We start from the raw sequence: 22978 nt of genomic DNA, 5'->3' as shown, positions 1-22978 counted from the left end.
GCAAAGTGAGGGTGCGCCAGAGGAGCATCACTTTTAAACCATTCGCCAACCCCACCGTCGCGAGATACAACTGACCACTTGCGTTTAATTTTCCATCGAATGGTCCAGTGTGAGGACACAACCCACAAAAGGAGATCTGCTCATTTGGAAGACTGAGAATCTGGCTGGGTTTGTCTCAAATAACAACTGCTTTTCCAGCAGATGACACACAGGCAGCAGAAATGAGGGTTTTCAGGCACCAGTAAGCACAAGTGAAAACATTCCTTTCGCGTCTGGGACAGTGACTCATATCCAATTCAGACCGGGAGTGAAACGTCTCCTCTGAGAGCAGTAGGAAAGTGATGGAAAGGCAATGTTAATCCAGCTCCTGTTGGGCATCAGTCCACAAGCCTAACTGCCCATAATTTGGCACCAATGGTCAATTTCACTCAGCGAGATCATAAAGGTGGTCACTGAGGGAGTTGGAAAAAAAATTCAGGACTTATTAGGCTCAATAATGTGGAGGAGTGGAGGGAACTTCCAATCTGCATCTAACACGTACTACGTGTTGCATTGGGGAGTGCTGGGATTGAAAACTGGAGAGTGTTCTCTTCTACACCTCTTGGATGAGTGATACCAAAAATAAATTTGAGCAAGTTCACTGCCATTCTGCACTGAGCCCTGTTGCCAATTTGGCAGTACAATAAGCTGCCAAGTTAATGTGGTCATAAATAGTCACCTACTAAAACAAAGCTGCAGTGTTTGGTGTGTTACAGGGAAGGAACTTCTTAGGACGTCCTGGACCATATACATTTGACCTCTAACCCAATGACAGGGATGTTGCAACCGGCCTCTGTAAGTTTCTAAGTGAGGCACTGACTTCACATCAATCAAGTTAAGTGTCTCCAGTTTTTGCAAAAGCATCTTACTGTTTTATTGCCCACACACACACACACATGCATAAGCTAACTCAGAGTTGGTCTTTCCAATGCCACTTGTCAAGCTTTGGTTCATATACCTCAAAGCCACACAACTCATCATTCCAAGAACCCACAACTATTTACCCAGGTGATTAGAATGGCTGATCAGAAATGCACTTTGCCAAAACAGTTTGAGTGATGTCGAAAGGGAGGTTATTTCTGAGAAAAGTATTTGGACCAATATAATGCTAGGATGAAGCACTGGAATTTCAGGCTTGTCACTTGTGCTCATCACTGTGGGAGCAAATTCATGATGAATTAGTAGTGCAGAAGAGAGATCACAAGTTATGAATGAGGACACAGTATGGATTCATTTTTCCAGAGCAACCCTGCATTCCCAAATAACAGTTTTCAATCAAAATGTTTAATATTTCCAGAGTTTTAAGTTGCACTGTTGTATAAGCCAGCCTGCTCCACGATTGCGCTCCTCAGTGTTTCGAGATCATCCTGGCTCAGTTCTAAGTTTGCACAAGCAATATCTTTCTCCCATTGTTGAACAATCCAATACCAGAGGCCATGCATTTAAAGTGAGAGGGGGTAGGTTCAGAAGAGACATGAGGGGTAAGTTTTTTTTTTACTCAGAGTGGTGGACGCCTGGAAAGCATTGCCTAATAGGGTGGTGGAGGCAAATTCATTGGGGGCTTTTAAGAGGGGCTTGGATGGGCACATGAATGAGAGGAAAATGGAGGGATATGGGCATTCTGTAGGTAGGAGGGATTAGCTATGTTGGCACAACATTGCGGGCTGAAGGCCCTGTTCTGTGACGTACTGATCTACGTTTAATCTAAGTGAGCACTTAAGGGTTGAGTTCCTCCAGTTACCTAATATGCCACCATGAAATCATTGCTCAGACACTAACGCTGAAAAGGCAAGGAGGCAGAAATTCATCCATCACTTTTGAACCGTTCATGCACAATACACCGGCGGCCATTGGTTGCATTCCAACTCTGAACTTCCCTTCTACTGAAGTTAATGCAAGCAAGTTTCGTTGGTGGAATACAACATGCACATTTAGCAACAGATTCTACTCCCAAGTTTCCCCAGCCATTTTTTTTTGCATGATTCAGTTATCTGACTGTGGAGATCAGCCTTGTGCCTGCAGTGTTCGAATAATTTTCTTACCTTCTGATGACCTAAAATGCTTGCAATGTGCAACTCACAGCACACACTAAACAGTTTTGGTTTAAGTCTAACTTTCCCCTGTTGTGTACTGGTGCCAGTGACAACACTGGCTTGGAGGTTGAAGGAAACCCAGTGGCTGTGCTTCTTATGTACATCGACAAAAAGAGTTTTGTATTTATCTGCGCAAGACGGACCTGTACAAATATCTGCACGTCTTAGAGAGACTCACAAGTAGTTACATGATCTCTGGAGGCCTCTGACGAACTTCTGCTAACGTCAACCACCCAATAGGGACCAGTGCTTCTGGTAGAGAAGACAGTTCTTTGTCAGTATTGTAACCAGCTGAAACAGACCCAAGACCAGTGGAGACACAGACCTCAGATGCAGGAATCTGGAGCAACAATCTGCTGGAGGAACTCAGTGACCCGAAACATTGACAATGTCTTTCCTCCCACAGATGCTGCACGACCTACTGAGTTCCTCCAGCAGATTGTTTGTTGCTCCACACCCAAGAGCAAGTGGTCAATTCGACATGCCAACCAGCACCCAAGCTGGGGGACATTTATTCATCATTGCCAATTATGTGGTGATAAATGAGATGGTAACAGAGAATAGAAAAGCAACCATTGCAGGTGCTGCAAATCTGAAATGAGGAAGTGCTGGAAAATTCACATCAATGTATGGTAACAAAGCATTAACACTCTTTCCCCACAGACGCTGCCTATCTGGCCAACTATTCTAATAACTGGGATCAATTTTCAGTCTAGACCTTCCTACTCTTAGAACCTTCTTCTCCAAACTCTTCTTGTCAACTGGAATTATTTCCTTGCCTTTTACCATCATAGGTGGGAAATTCTCCTCCTCCTCTTAGCTTTAGGTGAGGGGGGGGAAGTTTAAGGAGGTGTGCGGGGTAAGGTTTTATTTACACAGAGTGGTGGGTGCCTGGAACGGGCTCCTAGGGGTAGTGCTGGAAGCAGAATCGACAGAGGTGTTTAAGAGGCATTTAGAATATGCAGGGAATGGAGGGGTAATAGATCATGTGCAGGCAGATGGGTTAGTTTAATTTGGCAACACAGTCAGCACAGACATTGTGGGCCGAAGGGCCTGTTTCTGTGCTATACTGTTCTATGTTCTCCTTTGGTAATCTCTCTGGATCAAGGACAACTTCCTTCCACTCTGGTTCTGTGGGTTCTGAAGTGACCGATGAGCCCAATGCAGGAACTGCAGACTCTACTGCAGAGGGGGCAAATCGGTGAGGAAGTACCCCTCCATCCACCATTTATGTCTACCTCAGTCCATGTATGGTCCTGATGCATGGACTCAAGGTTCTTGGTACCCAGAAGGCTTCTTCTCCACTTTGAATGGTATTAGTCCAGGGATTCCCAGGAGATGGTGGGAATGTCACATTTTTTTCCCAAGGAAGCTTTGAGAACATCCTTGAATCTTTTTGTCTGCCCACCTAGTAATCTCTTTCTGTGACAGAGCTCGGAATAGAGCATCTGTTTCAGGAGTCTGGTGGAGCGCATGTGAATGATGTGGCCAACTAGGGCTGCAATTTTGGGGATGTTGGCTTGGGACAGAATGCCTTCATTGATTCTTCAAGTGGATTTGGAGTATTTTATGACGACAGTGTTGATGTCTTGAATCTGGGGGTGTCATGGGAACGAGGGGACACAGCTCAGCACATCACCAAAACCAGCATCCCCTCCATGGACTCTGTCTCACTTTTCATTGCCTTGGTAAAGCAGCCAAAATAATCGAAGACCCCACCCACCCTGGACATTCTCTCTTCACCTCTCTCCCATCAGGCAGAAGATACAAAAGCCTGAAAGCATGTACTGCCAGGTTCAAGGACAGATACTATCCTGCTGTTATAAGACTATTGAACGGTTCCCTAGTACGATAAGATGGACTCTTGACCTCACAATCTACCTTGTTATGACCTTGCACCTTTTTATCTACCTGCATTGCACTTTCTCTGTAGCTGTTAAACTTTATTCTGCATCCTGTTATTGTTTTACCCTGTACTACCTCAATGTACTGTGTAATGAATTGACCTGTATGAACGGTATGCAAGACAAGTTTTTCACTGTGTCTCGGTACACATGACAATAATAAACCAATTCCAAACTTGTGAACCAAGACAAACAAAGGAATCAAAACTGGCCACTCCTTCCCTTGAGGATGTCCCACCTTTTAGGTAGATCACAGCCACTCTCACTGCTCAGTAGACCACGGTTCCACAATCTTTAATACCCTTGCCCAATAACAATTCATTTATCTCAGTTCTTGATGTTTTCAACCATCTTCCTGCCTGAACAACCTTTTAGGGGGAGAGAGCTGCAGGTTTTTGCTGCCCTTTGTATGAAGGGTTGCTGCCCGACGTCACCTCTGCGTGACTTATGGCCTCACCCCCGTGCTCTGCAAATAGCCAACCTCGAATCTGGTGATCTCATAGACCCAAGGGAGACTGGCTCGAAAATTTATGAGCTACGGTAAAAAACAAATCAAATTAATTCAGCCAGGCACACTTCTGTGGTTACTGCTAGTGAACAATAAAATCCAAGAGGTGTATTTTATTTGCAGCATGAATGTCAGGTAGATGACAGGGTCTGGTAATTCTCCTTACATGCATTTGCAAGTAAGTACTTATAGTAGTCTGCTATAACTAGTATGCAATGCCATATTTAATCACCGTACAATGTGCATTTTGCTTTGTGTCAGTTTTGCAAAGTATTTACAGTATTGAATCAGAACATTTGACGCTAATGGTCTCTGCTGGTGTTTATCCTCTACATGAACCTCCTTCCATACTCACCTACCCAGATCAACATATCCATTGCTTTGTCATATGGAAAGCCACATTCCATTTCCCTCTTAAAACATCTTCAAGGCTCATTTTAGCTGCTTCATGTAGTAATAAAGTCCCCAACTCTAGGGTAACAAAGCTTCTCTTGAATTTCGACCGATATGGCCTTCCCAGCAAATGGCTACACCTTCCACACTTCTAATCTATCAGATCCTTTCATAAAGAGCTGTAAAGGGTCATCCATGAGCTTTGCTTTTAAAGGGAGAAGAGTCCCAATCTATTTGATCAATTCTGATGGTCAGCACACCTGATATTGGTATTGGTTTATTATTGTCACTTGTACCAGGGTACAGTGAAAAACTTGTCTTGCACACCGATCGTACAAGTCAATTCATTACACAGCGCAGTTACATTGAGTTAGTACAGAGTGCATTGATGTAGTACAGGTAAAAACAATAACAGTACAGAGTACAGTGTCACAGCTACAGAGAAAGTGCAGTGCAATAAGGTGCAAGGTATTGGTATTGGTTTATTATTGTCACTTGTACCGAGGTACAGTGAAAAGCTTGTCTTCCTGTAAAGCATTTCACCACATTTTTCAGTGCCTATTATCTTTAGAAGATGGAGCCCAGCACTATTCAAGTGTGGACTGATCAACTTCGGTGTTGTCAGGACTCGAGGGCCTGAGGTATAGAGAGAGCTTGGGCAGGCTAAGAGTTTATTCCTCAAAGCATAGGAGACTGAGAGGTGACCTTATGGAGGTGTATAAAATCACGAGAGGGGCACAGATAGGGTGAATGCACAGTCTTCTTCCCCAGGGAAAGGGAATCAAAAACTAGAGGGTACATGCTCGAGGTGAGAGGAAAAAGATTTTAAAGGGAGTGGAGGGGCAACTTTTTCCACACAGAGGGTGGTGCGTATATGGAACGAGCTGCCAGAGGAAGTGGTTGAGGCGGGTACAATAACAACATTTAAAAGACATTTGGACTGGATAAGGGCCAAACATGGAAAATAAAACCAGCTTAGATGGGCATCTTTGTTGGCATGGATCAGTTGGGTCATGCTGTCTGACTCCATAATTCTATGACTTTACACAAGTTTAGCATCATTTCTTTGCTTTTGTATTGTGTCCCTCCATAAATTAACCATGGTGCTTTGAACATTTTTAATGGGCACGTTAAATTGTGCTGCTGATTTGAATGTCTGTACTGTGTGAGACTGTGTGGCAAGACAAACAGCATTAGTACAGATGCAAGCTTTAGGGCACAACAGGCAACACAGAAATGCACGTTTTTGTTTTCGCATATATTTGATGTGTGGTGCATTGAAGTTAGAAGGGTTCCATTCTCTCAGCATACTGTGGCTATTTTTGAAGAAGGGTAAAAGCAGAGAAAATAATACATATCAATGTCCTCAAGGTAATCCAACTCCTCTCACTACAGAGCACTTTCTCTGCTGAGGTACCATAGCGAGACTTTGCACCGTGATTCACCGGCAAGGACATTGCAACTACCTAGCAAGTACGCACAGCAAGACTGGAAATAAAGCAAACCATTGTTAAAGAGTGGGGTGAGGGGAATATATCTACATCACACCATCAACTAAACTGCCTTGTAGATAAGAAAACACCAGCACGGGCTTGCAGAAAGAACCTCAGAGGCAGATTTAAAAACTGAACACCACGTACTGGCACGGCTGCATGAGGTTGCTGGCAGAGCAGTCAGTAGCGGTGAAGGAACCACTAACATTCAAAGTTTAGCTTGGACCAGCTTATTTGGTTTGCATTTCACAGACCATATTTCAGAATGCTCTGGTATAAGTGAAGGACCCCTATTGTGCTGCCATATTGGAAAGATCCACTTAAAAGAACGCAGGCTGGGTGAACTGACCTGGATTTCCAGGGAGGACAACTAATCATAGAGAATGCTTTCATGGAAAACTGGCTCCCATTTTATAAGTGCTCTTTTCATTCTAGTCTGCCCTGCACAGATGGCAGCTGACAATCTGAATTCAGTTTAAAGACTTCCTTAGATCTGTAATTAGAAAGACCTATTTGAAAAAGTGGAAGTGGGATCTTGTAAATAATTTTAGTAGGGAGCTGGACAGGTAACGGTGAACACAGATTTATAGGATAATGGTCAACAAAAAAAAGCAGGGAAGTGAGTAAGAAGCATGATTGCTGTTAAAGACCCAGTACAGGCACAACGGTTCAAATGGCTTCATTAAGTGTTGCAGAGCTACTAATCAAGATTCTATGATCAGTCACTGACCACGAATCTGCCAGACTGTGTAAAAACTCAGCTAGTTCATCCACGTTCTTTAAGGAAAGAAAGCCCAACATTCTGAAAGTGACTCCTGCATCACGGAAAGCAGCCTCCCCTCCATGGACTCTGTTTACACTTCTCGCTGCCTCGGTAAAGCAGCCGGCATAATCAAAGACCCCACCCACCGCGGACACGCTCTCTTCATCCCTTTCCCATTGGGCAAAAGATACAAAAGCTTGAGAATACGTACCACCAGGCTCAAGGACAGCTTCTATGCTGCTGTTGAACGGTTCCCTAGTATAGTAAGATGGACTCTTGCCCTCACAATCTACCTTGTTATGACCTTGCATCTTATTGTCTGCCTGCACTGCACTTTCTCTGTAGCCATAATACTTTAGTCTACATTCAGTACTGTTTTACCTTGTACTACCTCAATGCACCGTGTAATAAATTGATCTGAATGAATGGTATGCAAGACAAATTTTTCACTGTACCTCTGTACAAGTGGTAATAACAAATCAATTGCAATTCCATCACCAATGGAGTATGATAACAGAGTGGTTAAGTTATAGACCAGGAGCCAGGAGGCATGATCCAGAGACATTCAGAGTGGCAGCTGGGGAACTTAAGTGGAAATGATTGAATAAATCCAGCATAAGATAGTACCATCAATGATGACCATGGAACCACTGGACTGTAGTAAAAGCCCACCTGGTTCACTCATGTCCCTCAAGGAATGAAATCTGTTGCCCTTACCTGGTCTGGCCCATATGCGGTCAACCACATTGGGTCCAGGGTCACATATAGGACTCAGCTCAGCACATCACAGAAACCAGCCTCTCCTCCATGGACTGTGGCTACACTTCTCGCTGCCTCGGTAAAGCAGCTGACATAATCAAAGACCCCACCCACCCTGGACTGCCAGCTGAAATGGCCTAGCAAGTCATTTAGCACGGGACAATTAGGGGTGGACAATAGACCACAGCATTGTCCCATGAACTGCCCTCTCAGAGTAACAAAGCATTGATGATCAGTGTGGGCCATTTCACCTCAATAACAACAGCTACAAGGTAGCTTTAACATAATCTGCCATGGAACTTTAAGAGACCTTGCAAAGAAAGTTTAACATGTGTCACATGGAGTGACCAAAAGTTTGATCAAAGATTTGGGCACCATGGAAGCCTCTCAAGGGGGGAGAGAAGTAGAACGATGGAGGTTTAGTGGGGGAGAAGTTCCAGAGCTCAGGGTCTTGGAGGCTGAAGGCATGGACATCAGTCATGATGTGACTACAGCCAGGGACATGGAGATAGTAGATTTCTCAGCATGTTGAATGTCAATAGGTGGCTGAGGGAATGAGGAGGCATGGCATTGGAGAGAGTTAACAAAAATGGTAAGAAAATTTTAAAAACGGAGGCATTGGCAAACTGGTAATGATATGTGAAAAGAATAATGCCAGTTAGAATATAGTCAACAGAGCTCAGTCTCACAGAGGGTTGTGGGAAGAAGGGACACTAGCCAAGAGCACATTGAAACCATTGTTTCAACTAATCAAGTAAAAAGAATGATGACTGAGTACCTGGACTAGAAGGAATAAACAGTTCCCTTGTGATACTAACAGAAGCAGGGCTTGGCTGGTTGACCGACCTACTGCCTATCCAGAAATAACAGAGCTCATTATAAATGCTCAGCAGGTCAGACAGCATCTATGCAGAGAGAATCAGAGTTAACGTTTCTGCTCAATGGCTTTTCAGCAGGACTGGCAAAGTTAGAAATGCCCAGCCTACGGAATAGTCAGTTCCTGTTTCTGGAACCAGCATTTTCAACCGAGCTTTCCCACTTGAATCCGGGAAATATCAAACATTGAAACTTAGCGAACAATGAAACTTGGGGAGTCTGCAGGTAATGGAATGGAACACAAGGGCAATGCAGCCAAGGAGGGCTCTACATGCTCAATTAGAGTATATTCCAGATGGAGAACAAGTTAGATTTTCACAAAATTAAGGAAAGTATGGGTATGGGGTAATAAAGCTGAGGGAGATTTATTGTGAACTTATTGAAGAATGGAGCAGGTTTGCAAGGTTGTATGGCCTACTCTACATATCATGGAAGCGGTTTTAGCTAACGGCCAAACAAGCTCAGAACTTGGGACTTTTAAATTGGTAAATTGCTTTATGTCACGTGTACCGAGGTACAGCGAAAAAACTTTGCTTTGCATGCCATCCATACAGATCAATTCATTACAACAGTGCATTGAGGTAGTACAAGGAAAAAAAATGACAGAATGCAGAATAAAGTCTCACAGATTACAGAGAAAGTGCAGTGCAGGGAGACAATAAAGTGCAAGGACATAACAAGGTAGATTGAGTCAAGAGTCCCATATTATCATACTAGGGGACTGTTCAATGGTCTTATAACAGCAGGATAGAAGCTGTCCTTGAGCCTGGTGGTACGTGCTTTCAGGCTTTTGTATCTTCTGCCCCCTGGGAGGGGGGAGAAGAAAGAATAGTCCGGGTGGGTGGGGTCTTTGATTATTTTGGCTGCTTTACCGAGACAGCGAGAAGTGTAGACAGTCCACAGAGGGGAGGCTGGTTTCCGTGATGTGCTGAGCTGTGTCCACAACTCTCTTTTAAGTTTTTCTGAACATTTCCTGCTTTCCACATTCACCTGTGATTCCCTCAGTTTATCCACCTAATTATTAAATATAGATTATGGTCAATCTGTACAATGGTATGGAGTCATTACACAGACCTATTCCTACACTGGGATTGGACAGCCACATGATACCACATTTGGAATATTGTGTTCAGTTTTGGTCACCCTGCTATAGGAAAGATGCCATTATGCTGGAAAGAGTGCAGAGGAGATTTACAAGAATGTTGCCGGGAATTGAGGGACTGAGTTATGGAGAGAGGTTGAGCAGGTTGGGACTTTTTTCACTGGAGTGTAGGAGAATGAGGGGTGATCTTATAGAGGTGTATAAAATCATGAGGGGTGAATGCGCAGTTTTTTTTCCCAGGACGGGAGAATCAAGAACTGGAGGACATAGGTTTAAGGTGAGAGGGGAGAGATTTAATAGGAACTTGAGGGGCAACTTTTTCATCTGGAGAGTGATCAGTATATGGAATGAGCTGCCAGAGGAAGTGGTTAGGTAGGTACATTAAAAACATTTAAAAGGCAGTTGGACAGGTACATGGATAGGAAAGGTTTAGAGGGATATGGGCCAAATGCGGGCAAATGGGACTAGCTTAGATGGGGATCTTGGTCGTCATGGACCTGTTTCTGTGCTGTACGATTCCATGATCCAAACCCTCTACTAGTCAGTGGATGCTGATATTGCAAAAATGTAAGATGATAAAAAGGATTAGACCATTCGGTCCCTCATCCTTACCGTGCCATTCAATACAATGGCTGTTCTTCACTATCTAAACATCTATCCACCTCAGTCTTGAATAAACTGTACAACTGAGCTTCCACGGCTGTCTGGGATAGAGATTTCCAAAGATTCACCACTTGACATCTGTCCTAAATGGCCGACCCTTATCTTGAGCCTGTGACTCTGGGTTCTGGACAACCCAGACAGGGGAACATCAATTCTGCATCTACCCTATCAAGCCTTTTAAGAATTTTGTGTGCTTCACCTTTTATTCTAAACTCAGGAGAGCATAGGCTGCATCTGTTTAACCTGTTCAACTGACAAATCCATCATTCCAGAAGTCTTCATTACACTTTCTATTGCAAATACATCCTTTCAGTAGGGAAGCCTAGACCTGCACACAATATTTCAGAGACAGACTCATCAAGTTCTACCCTTGTATTCAGAAGGATGGGGGGGGGGGGGGGGGGGGGGGGTGGATCTCATTGAAAACTACTGGAATACTGAAAGGCCTGGATAGAGTGGACGTGAAAAGGATGGTTTCCATCAGTGGGAGAGTCCAGGATCTGAGGGCACAGCCTTAGAATAAAGGGTTATCCCTTTAAAAGTGAGATGAGGAGGAACTTCTTCAGCCAGAGAGTGGTGAATCTGTGGAATTCATTGCCATAGAGGGCTGTGGAGGCCAAGTCATTGGGTGTATTTAATGCAGAGATCGATAGGTTCTTGATTGGTAAGGGGGGTTAAGGGTTACGGGGAGAATGGGGCTGAAAAAAATCAGTCATGATCGAATGGCAGAGCAGACTCAATGGGCCGAATGGCTTAATATCTTATGGTCAAATCTACTTGCCAACAATATAATTTATACTGTGAATATAAATGAGCTGCTAACGATGACATAATTAAACTTGGAGGTGATCAAGTTGGAATTAGAGAAATGCAGATACACTGGAGGGTTAGAGGACTGAAGGAGATAACAGAGGCAAGGATGGACAAGATCATGGAAGGATCTGAAAGCAAGGGTGAGGCTTTTAAGATCAACGTGTGGCTTAGCCATGAGGACAGAATGGTACAAGGCATAAAGATTTGATTGAACTTGTCTCATACAAGCTCAATGCATAACATCAATCCCAGTCATACAACACAATGGGGTCTTGAGGAGCAAAAGAAAGAGGGGAATACACCCATCTGTGTTCTTGAGGCACCACTGCATGTTGGTTTTCGTACAACACTGTATGAAACAAAATCAGCATCCCTGTCTGGAAAGGAATTGTCTACATTTCGGGTCGAAACCCTGCATCAGGACCCAACAGACCTGATGTCGACAATTCCTTCCCACCCTCCCACAGATAAGGTTTCTTTATTAGTCACATGTACATCGAAACACACAGTGAAATGCATCTTCTGCGTAGAACGTTCTGGGGGCAGCCCGCAAGCTTCCGACGCCAACATAGCACACGCACAACTTCCTAACCCGTACGTCTTTGGAATGTGGGAGGAAACTGGAGCATCTGGAGGAAACCCACGCAGACACAGGGAGAATGTACAAACTCCTTACAGACAGCAGCTGGAATTGAACCCAGGTCACTGGCACTGTAATAGCGTTATGCTAACCGCTACACTGCCGCTGAGTTCCTCCTGTAGATTGTTTGTTGCTCCAGATTCCAGCATCTGCAGTCTCTCATGTTTCCGACTTGCCTGGAATGTGGGTTCCCAAGTAAAAAGCAGGCTGCTCCGAAATAGACAGTTTCTGAAAAGACGACAGAGTGGAGAAACTCTCATTGGATTTAAAAATTTACCCAGATAAGCACTTGAATGGCCATAACCAACGAGGCAATGGACTGGGAGCTGGAATGTGGGAATAACCTAAAAAAAAATTCAGTTTTGGCTAGTGTGGATATGACAGACCGAATGGCCTCCTCTTCCTTTTTATAATTCTCTGCAGCCAATCCTCAATTTACAAAAGCAATGCGAGTTAACCAAAATTTTGTATGCAGAAAAAGCGGTGAACACAATGGTGCAGATGGTAAACCTGCTGCCTCACAGCTCCAGTGACCCAGGTTCGATCCTGACTTCAGGTGCTGTCTGTGTGGAGTTTGCACGTTCTCCTTGTGACTGTGTGGGATTCCACCCACATCCCAAAACGTGCAGGTTGGTAGGTTCACTGATCACTGTAAATTGCCCCTCACGTGTAGGTGAATTATAGAATCTGGGGAGGTTGTATTGATGGGAATGTGAGGAGAATAAAATAGATTACAGCAGAATTATTGTAACTATTGATGGTTGGCATGGACTAGTTGAAGTGAAAGGCCTATTACCGTGCTGTCTCTCTCTATGACTCTATCAAATGCATTGTGGATACTTCAATTTCGTGCACTCCTATTGACACAGAGTGAGGCACTATTTATTATCACAAGAAACAGATTTATAAATTGAACACATATCCCAAAGAGTTGATTGCAAAAATTTGTAAAAATTAAACATTTGCAAATTGAGGAATATCTGTAAACGGGTTTAATTTTACCCGAGTTTTATCCGCTCACGCAACTACCTTGCTGAATGCTGTTAATTCCCAGGCTCGTCCAGGCTGGGGAGGAACATCAGCTTGCTCTTTGATATGAAATAAGCTCTGTGTATCCACAGTGCAGAAGAGTGACCTTCTGTGCACTGCATCCAGTCCCGTGTGGAGTGCTCAGGGTGAACAAGCCCTTCATTCAGCTGCAGAGTTGGTGGGTTTTGCACTCCTGTGCTTGCCAGCTTGTGATGACTCTCACTGTCTTCAGCAAAGTGACTTGGGCAGAAACTCCCAGCCAGAAACTTGACAACTTTCTGACTGACAGGACAATGACACAGAACTGAAGTTGCCTACCAACAGCTGACCAGGAAAAATAAGCATAGAAAATGAACAGATGCAAGAGTCCAATGACAGAAGAATGATAAATCAGGCTAGATGGTTTGGATTTGTATCAAAAAACAAATAGCTGGAGGAACTTAACAGGTCAAGCAGCATCTGTGGAGGCAAAAGGATGGTTGATGTTTCCGATTGAGACCATGCCTCCTTTGATTTGTATTTCTTGGAGTTCAGAAGAATGAGGGTGACTTTATTCAAATGTATAAGGTCATGAGAGGGCTTGAGATATTTCCACTACTGGGTGAGTCACAAACAAGGGGACATAGTTACAAAATAAGGGGTTTGCCATTTAAGACCAATTTCTTCTCTCAGAGGATAGTGAATCCCTGGAATTCTCTGCCCAAGGCTGGTGGAGGCTGAATCACTGGATATGCTTCAGGTGGATTTAGTTAATATTTGAAAGATTGAGGAATTGAAGGTTATGGGGACAGAAGAGGAGTTGAGGCCAGCAGAGATCAGCCATGATCATTTTGAATGGTGGGGCAGGTCCAAGAGGTGCAGTAGTTTACTCCTGATCCTATTTTCTCGTGACTGCTTTTACGACACTTACTGAATGAGTTTCCCAAATTAAAAGCTGTGAAACATGGCAGGTTACCTTGCAGAACAGCTTCCATGTGAAATTGGGCATTCGAAGAGTTTGCACTTTCCCAGCTAGTCAACTGCCTGTCAAAGCAGTCGTGGCCCACAGCAACCTTGACATCAGATTCCAATGATACCCCTTGCTTCACTGATGGTCAGATTTGGATACAAGGTCACATAGGTGTCTTCTTCGGGCAAGTCCAAAACCAGGGGCCATAAATGAAAGGTGGCAAGTACTCTGAAGAAATACCTTTCCTCCAGAGAGTGGATGGCACAAGTCATTACCATAAGCAGCAGCTGGGTATAAAGAAGTCATCAAGGGGAAGCTAGCTAGACAAATGAGGGTGGAAGGATCAGGAGATTATAGTGAGAGGAGGAGATGAATTAGGGTGGAGTGGAGGTTGCGTGCAATACAAATGAACCCTGCCATCAGATTCCTCCCAATGGTCTGAGAATTCTAAATTATTTCTAGTGGAGCTGGATGGGTAACCAGAGGAGGTTAAAGCGCAGAGTAGAAGGACCAGAGGGGACGCCAGCAAACAGGATATTTATATCTTTACATTCTGATCTAGAATGTGCTGCTTGAATACTTTCAAAAGGGAACTGGGAAAATACTTGAAAACATACTCAAGGTTGTAGGGGCAATGCAGGGGAGTGAAGTTCGTGAAAAAATCTACCAGGAGTGAGCTTAAAGGGCTAAATGCCAGAACTTTCCACCACCCCCCAGCTACATACACCTTTTCTCACATGATCAAGAAGCTGTTTGCAATTTTGCAATGCTTTCTCTTACGACTCTACTCCCAGTAAATTAAGCTATCCCTTTTCACCATTCTCAAATCATAAACTTTTCCTGAACTGTTTAAAGTGACATTAGAGATATGATACAAGAGGCCACACATTAGCAGGACATTTCCAGTCAGTACTGAACAAAGCCAGCCAGCTACCTGCTGACCAGCCAAACCTTGACAGCATGAACCTTTTGCAATTATCCTACATCCCGTAACTAAACATCTGTAAGGCCAGAGGTCGCCATATCAAACTTTGTTGTCGATAATTTGATCACGTTTTGTTTTTCCTCAGCATTGTTTCGATTGCTTATTTAAAGTTCCCTTGCTGCAGTACCAACTGTGCTGATATCACAAAGCTACTGGGGCAGCTGGTACACAGTGAATGACATTGGTGGATAAGCCTAGTTGAGTTGGTTCCATTGTACAGGTTCAATTGCACTAAGCAATCAGACTAAGAAATGGAGCCACAAGAGAATGCAGATGCTGGAATCTGGAGCAACAAACAATCTGCTGGAGGAACAGCACCCAATCGACCCATGTGAGCATTAGGGAGATTTTAAGTCATAGAGCATTACGGCACATTCCATGTACAAACCATCCTCTGCACAAAGCAGTTGCCCCTCAGGTCTGTTCAAACCTTTCGCTTCTCACCTTAAACTTATGCCCTTTAGTTTTTGGTTCCCTTTCCCTGGGGAGAAAAGACGAGGGTGAATGCACAATCTATGCCCCTCATGATTTTATACACCTCTATAAAGGTCACCCCTCTTCAGTCTCCTATGCTCAAATGAATAAAGTCCTAGCCTGCCCAACCTCTCACTATAATTCAGGCCCTCGAGTCCTGGCAACATGCTCCTAAATCTCCTTTGCACTCTTTCCAGTTTAATGACGTCTTCCCTAAAAACAGGGTAACCAAAACCCGTAAAGCAGAAATTTCACCTCAGGATTGAGGTATCGTAAACACGTCATGTCATGGTAGCTGCAATGACACCATCAGGCAGGAGGTACAGAAGCCTGAAGTCCCACACCACCAGGTTCAGGAACAGCTACCTCCCTTCAACCAGTCAGTTCCTGAACCAACCTGCACAACCCTAATCACTACCTCAGTATAGCAACACTATGACCATTTTGATCCCTTTGCACTAAAATGGATGTTATTTTTGTTCTAATAGTGATCTTTCTTGCAAAAATTGTGTTTAATTTATGTTATCTTGTGAATGCTGCTTATGTAATGTTATGGGCCTGTGATGCTGTTGGAAGTAAGTTTTTCCATTGCACCTGCACATACATGTACTTGTACATATGACAATAAACTCGACTTTGACTTTATTTGACCGTGGCTTCCTGGACTGTTCCAACAGGAGCTTACATACGCTTGAAGAACAGCACCTCATCTGGTTCCTCCTCTCCTCCTATCATCGCAACAATCCTGGGCACACCCTATCACACATATTTCCTCCTTCCCATCCATCCCACCCCCAATCCTCTCTGCAACTTAAAACTAACTTCCCAGCTCTGATAAAGTTTTCTTCCCAAAATATTAACTGTTTCTCTTTCCACAGATGCTGCCTGACCTGCTGAGTGTTTCCAGCATTTTATTCACTTATTTCAGATCTGCAGCATCTGTACTCATTTTGACCTTTAGAATTATTTGGAGCCATTCAAGCACAGGGCTCAGTGGACCAATGACTAAAGCACACAGTGACCATACTCAGCACTTCTCAGAACCATCGAAGCAAATGAAGAAGCCATTCAACCCACCTCGCCCATGCTGGCTCTGTCCAATTGGTCCCACTCCCAGCTACTCCCAGCCTGTAGCCCTGAAAGTCTTTCCACTTCTCAAATACTTCTCCTTTTGAAAGCCACTATTGAATGTGCTTCAGGCAGTGCATCCAGTTCATAACGTGAAAACAATTCTCATCTCTCTCCTGTCGATTTTGCCTCCGATCCCAATGGTGTGCCAATCATGAACTTTCAAACTGCAGGACAGAGTCTCAACATGGAGCAAATTATTCCAATGTCTATTGTCAAATATTTTCTTGATTAATCACACACTGGGGTGACTGGTTCTCATGAACTACGTAGTCTCGGGTATCATGTGACTTTTTTTACATGTCCATTAAATATCAGGAGAAAACATTTTCCAGATGTGTTACAGAATCACTGACTTACCCCCATTACTTTACCCCGTTGCTCCAGGTCCTCCCACATGGAGTGTACAATGTACTTGCACATATACTTGCCCTCTCGGCCTTCCTGCTTCATACGCACCAGGGACATCCTGCAAGCACAAAAGCAAAGCTCGAATTAGGAACAACTTTCATCCTCCTAAGATGTTGCCGGGACTAGAGGGCCTGAGTTATAGGGAGAGGTAGACCAGGTGAGGTCTTTATCCCTTGGAACATAACAGAATGAGGGGTGACCTTATAGAAGTGTTTAAAATTATGAGGCATAGATAAAGTGAATGGTAACAGTCATTTCCCCAGGGCAGGGGAGTCCAAAACAAGGGGGTATAGGTTTAGGGTGAAAGGGGAAAGATTTAAAAGGGACCCGAGGGTCAACTTGTTCCACCCAGTGGATGGTGAGTGTATGGAACGAGCTGCCAGAGGAAGTGGGTGAGGCAGGTACAACAGTATCATATAAGCAGCACTTGGACAGGTACATGGAGGAGTGGGGCTTGGAGGGATATGGGCCGAACACAGGAAATTGGGACAAGCTGAGTGGGCACCGTGGTCAGCATGGACTGGTTGGGCCGAAAGACCTGCGTCCACGCTGTATTGCTCTATGAATCTAAATGCTCACACTTGCAGCTGACTCCTTTTTCAACAAATCGTTCACGCTGGTCCTGGTGAAGGATGTCACAACAAGAAAAACTACTTCCATTTGTGTAGCATCTCAACAGTAAACTACCCCAGGGTGCTTCACAGGAGCATCATCAAACAAAACCTGGCACATTAGCATAAAGGAATATTATAGAGATGAAAACCTCACCCACCCCAGACATTATCTCTTCTCCTCCCTCCCATCGGGCAGAAGATACACAAGCCTGAAAGCAGTTACCACCAGGCTCAAGGAAAGCTTCTATTCAGCCGCTTTAAGGCTATTGAACGGTCCCCTAGTATGATAAGATGGACTCTTGACCTCACAATCTACCTCGTTGTGGCCTTGCACCTTATTGTCTGCCTGCACTGCACTTTCTCTGTAAGTGTAACACTTTATTCTGCATTCTGTTATTGTTTTCCCTTGTACTAACTCGATGAACTGTGTAATGAAATGATTTGTTTGGATGGCATGCAAAACAAAGTTTCTCACTGTACCTCGGTACATGTGACAATAATAAACCAACTTACCAATGCTATCACTGTCATGAAGAAGGAAACCTGTTGGCCAAATTGCACTCAATAACATCCCACTAAAGCCAATATGACAACCACTACATCAACTGCTTATTGGGCCATTCTTTTGTAAAGAATGAATTTTCCTTGCAAAGTTCTCTCAGTTCTGCATTTCCTGCCCAGTTTCCCTGTTTTCTCAGTTCTGCCTTAATCTATCCTTTCACAGTTGCCTATGTCTCCACAGCCATACCTTCTTCCTTCATTTTCTCTTTACATGATCAAGATATTAATGACAGTACAAGTATACAATCAAATATAAATGGCCCAGCATCAATGAGAAGTTATCAGTTCTTCTGCTTCCAGCATACAGATGTTAAAGACCTAAAGCTTAAGTTATTTAAGTTTTAAAGGCTTAAACACTTAGAATACACTGGACCAGCAGTCCAAGGGCAGGCATGGTAGTGTAGCGGTTAGCATAATGTTATTACAGCGCCAGCAACCCGAGTTCAATTCCGGCTGCTGTCTGTAAGGAGTTTGTATGCTCTCCCCGTGTCTGTGTGGGTTTCCTCCGGGTGCTCCAGTTTCCCCCCACATTCCAAAGACGTACGGGTTAGGAAGTTGTGGGCATGCTATGTTGATGCCGGAAGCGTGGCGACACTTGCAGGCTGCCCCCAGAACACTCTATGCAAAAGATGCATTTCACTGTGTGTTTCAATGTACGTGTGACTAATAAAGATACCTTAAGTTCTGGCCTAATGATCGAAAGAAGCAAGTTTGAAGCCCACTAATGCAGCTGGGGTATTTAAATTAAATTTAAATAGATCTGGAAAGAAAAATGCTCATCTCAGTAACAGTGTTTATGAAGCTACCAGATTATTGTAAAAACTATCTGCCTCACTGATGTCCTTCAGGGAAGGAAATCTGTGAGGTCTGGCCTTTATCTGACTCTGGACTCACCAATGTGTAACACTGTGTAACTGTATTGTGCTGTACTGTTCTATGTTCTATACAGTTCAAGTCTCCACACAGGGAGAGTAAGATACAGAGGGATTTGAGGAGATACAGAATAAGATTCACATGGACAATACTAGTTCTGAGGGTATAAAAATGAGGAAAGCTTGAAGGGTTGAGGTTCAAGGGTGATCTGATAGATGCTTAAGATTATTAAAGGGTTCAATGGGGAAATTTATACAAGGCATTTCCACTTGCTTGACTTAACACCGGAGGTTATAGTTACAAAGAACATTAGCAATAAGCCCGAAAAGAAATTCGAGAGAAGCTTCATTATTCAAAGACTGTAAGAACAAACCTGTCACAATGAGTACAGAGGGGAATAATGTAATAGTATTTACCGTGAAGCTAGATAAACTCCTTGAAGGAGAAAGGAACAGAAGGATATACAGATAGCATGAAATGATGTGTGAAGCATAAACAGCAGTAAGTTGGGCTGAACATCATGTCTCATGCTATAGGTTTCATGCAACCATGTAACAAAGAAAGTTATTTCTGTAAGGCCTTTGATAACTTCCAAAGTACAACAAATGATTTCCTGCATTATAACAGTGCCAATCTGTGCACAGTGTAAAGTCTCACAAACCATGTAATAATGAACAGGTAATAAATTTCAGTGGCATTGATGGAAGGATGCATGTTTGCAGAACAAGATGTAACAAGAAAGCGCTTGGGTCTTCAAATAGTGGGAAACTGTTAATGTATGAAAGTATGCCATGAATGGAAAGCCCTAACTGTAGCAATACTGATTCAAAAAGCAGTTAAAAACTGTGAAGAATGGCACACACAGCCCAACAAGGTGCATCCACTAGTATAGTAAAATACATAGGTAAAGGTGCGAGGAGGATTGGGGAGGATCTAGAATAAGAACTAATTTTCTTGAATGAAACCACATACTGAACGAGGACCAAAGCAGTGGCCTTACAAACCTTGGGAACCTCTCTCCATTGAACCTGGCGGTCTCAGCACTGCCATGCCTTCCAGGGGCCAAAGTTCATGGCACATAGCAGCTAGCCAAATTACTTGCCCTTGGGAGCTCTCAGCCAAGTTTTAATGCAACTATCTGTATAATGTTCATTTTGAAGCTGCAATGGGAACTCCAAAATCTGGAACATCCATCTGTGGAACTGCACCCATAGTAATTAGTTCATTATTGTCACATGTAAAGAGGTACAGTGAAAAACTTTGTTTTGCATGCCAGCTATACAGATCATTTTAACACCTCAGTACAGAGGTAGTACAAGGGAAAAGCAATAACAGAATGCAGAATATAGTGTTACAGTTACAGAGAAAGTGCAGTGCAGGCAGACGATAAGGTGAGAGGCCATGACGAGGTAGATTGCAAGGTCAAGGGTCCATCTTATCAACAAGAGGACTGTTCAATAGTCTTACAACAGTGGGATAGAAGCTGTCCTTGAATGCACACGGATCACCTCACTTTCACAGTTAGGTTTCGGGTGATGTCATCACTCAGGACCCATATTTCAGAAACCGTTTCTACCAACCTGCTTCTAGCTTTGGTATTGATATAGATTACTTTAATATGGAGGAAACAGCATCAGCCATCATGGGCCCATTTCAGTGTCCTACTTCCCAATCCGAATGGATAACCTCAGTACTCTGATAATTATCTCACAAACTGGTCATTACAGATTCAGACAACTTCAGTTATACAGCACAGAAACAGGCTTTTCAGCCCAACTGTCCATGTCGACCAAGATGCCCCATCCAAGCTAGTCCCATATGCCAGCATTCGGCCCATAATTTTTCCAATCCATGTACCCGTCCAACTGTCTTTTAAATATTGTTATTGTACCTGCCTCAACCACTTCCTCTGGCAGCTCGTTCCACACGCATGCCCCACCCTTTGTGTAAAAAAGTTCCCCTCTCACCTTAAACATATTTCCTCTAGTTCTTGATTTCCCAACCCCGGGAAAAAGAGTGAGTACGTTCACCCTATTTATGCCCCTCATGATTTTATACACCACTACAAGATCACCTCTCAGTCTCCTACACTCCATGGAATGAATCCTAGCCTGTCCAACCTCTCCCTATAACTCAGTCCCTCAAGTCCTGGCAACATCCTTGTAAATCTTTTCTGATCTTTGCTGTTTGGTAACTGTTTGCCAACTTTCTCACATAACAACACTGGATTATGTTTCAAAGTCCTATATTGGTGACAAAACACTTTTGGTCACTCTGCAATTACAAGAGATATTATAGAAATGCAGCACAAAGGTAAAGTTGTACTGACAATTTTGATATACATCAGATGAGATGTCAATATAGATCTGCTGGTATGAGTGGGCATTGAGGGTCCATTGACAATATTTGAGAAGCAAAAGGAATCAGAATCACATTTATCATCACTGACGTATGTCGTGAAACTTGTTTTGCAGCAGCAGTACAGTGCAAGACATAAAGACATAAAAATTACTAGGTTACAAAAATAAATAAATAGTGTAAAAGAGGAATAATGAGGTAGTGTTCATGGACCGTTCAGAAATCTGACAGTGGAGGGGAAGCAGCTGTTCCTGAAACATTGAGTGTGGGTCTTCAGGCTCCTGTACCTCCTCCCCAATGGTAGTAATGTAAAGAGGGCATGTCCCAGGTGGTGAGGGTGCTTAATGATGGATGCTGCCTTCTTGAGGCACCGCCTCTTAACGACGTCCTCAATGATGGGCTGTGCCTGTGATGGAGCTGCCCGAGTCTACAACCCTCTGCAGTCTATAGTGATTCTGTGCATTGGAGCCTCCATATCAGGCAGTGATGCAACCAGAATGTTCTCCACTGTACATCTGTAGAAATTTGCAACAGTCTTTGGTGACGTACCAAATCTCCTCAAACTCCTAATGAAGTACAGCTGCTGGGGTGCCTTCTTCGTGATTGCATGAATGTTTTGGCCCAGGATAGATCCTGTGAGATGTTGATGCCCAGGAACTTGAAGGATATTGATCCCAGTGTGCATCCAGTGTTCCTACAGTCTCCTGCTTCTCTTATGTCTTCCTACAACCCATAGCAGCCAAAAACAAGACACTGCAATGGAAGATCTTTCTACATTCAAAATGTTTACCAATTTGCCTAAAAAGCAATCCAAAAATAATCAAGAGTAGGTAAATTCAAAATTAATCTGTTGGAACAATGCACTGAGTGGTCATTTACTGATGCAGGCTTGCTGTGGAGAGTGGTAGCAGCTTGTGAAAGCTAGATAGATTTCAGAAAATAACATTTTGGTATCCAGTCTGAGATGTTCCAATCCCCCAGTTCCTTTACAGCTATGCATCGAAAGCAGCTGCTTCAAGAGAGGGATTACATATTGTATGCATACAAATCCTTTGGTGAATTATGCCCTGCATCCCACCTACCAAAATTTAATCACAACCAGTATAAATCCTGTCTGGTGGCCTATTTATCTTTGACTTTGCCTTTCTCACTGTTCTTAAAGCTGCAACATGAGACTGAAGCAGACTGAATTTTGTTGCCAGAGTCACCAGAGGGAGCCATTCACCACCTGTACTATTGCAGATCACCAACATCCCTGTTACAGCCATTTAGGGGTACAGTAACACTGCATACGTTACTGGAATAGCAATCTGGACTAAAGTTCCAGAGATGGAGTTAAGTCTCACCACAGTAGCTGGAGAGTTAGAATTAAGTTAATTGAATAAATCATTAACAATAACTTGAGACACAAGAGACTGCAGATGCTGGAGTCTGGAACAAAAAAAAACAAACAGCTGGAGGAACTCAGCAGATCAGACAGCAACTGTGGAAGGAAATGGACAGTCGATGTTGAGTCGAGACCCTTCATCTGGAATAAAAACCCATTTGAT

At 43.5% G+C, this 22978-nt stretch overlaps 1 protein-coding gene across 1 annotated transcript in view; it reads right to left on the bottom strand.

Moving 5' to 3' along the window:
* The window catches only part of LOC127578693 (ubiquinol-cytochrome-c reductase complex assembly factor 1), a 104420-nt gene that overhangs the window by 30394 nt on the left and 51048 nt on the right, over positions 1–22978 (bottom strand). The window contains exon 6 of the mRNA XM_052030978.1: positions 16972–17080. Coding sequence (XP_051886938.1) covers positions 16972–17080 — 109 coding nt within the window. The remainder of the gene's footprint in view (positions 1–16971; positions 17081–22978) is intronic.

The sequence above is a fragment of the Pristis pectinata genome, chromosome 16, assembly GCF_009764475.1.
Source record: "Pristis pectinata isolate sPriPec2 chromosome 16, sPriPec2.1.pri, whole genome shotgun sequence".
In the NCBI taxonomy this organism is placed as follows: domain Eukaryota; kingdom Metazoa; phylum Chordata; class Chondrichthyes; order Rhinopristiformes; family Pristidae; genus Pristis; species Pristis pectinata.
The sequence above is the reverse complement of the archived record's forward strand: the minus strand, read 5'-3'. Positions and strand labels throughout refer to the sequence as shown.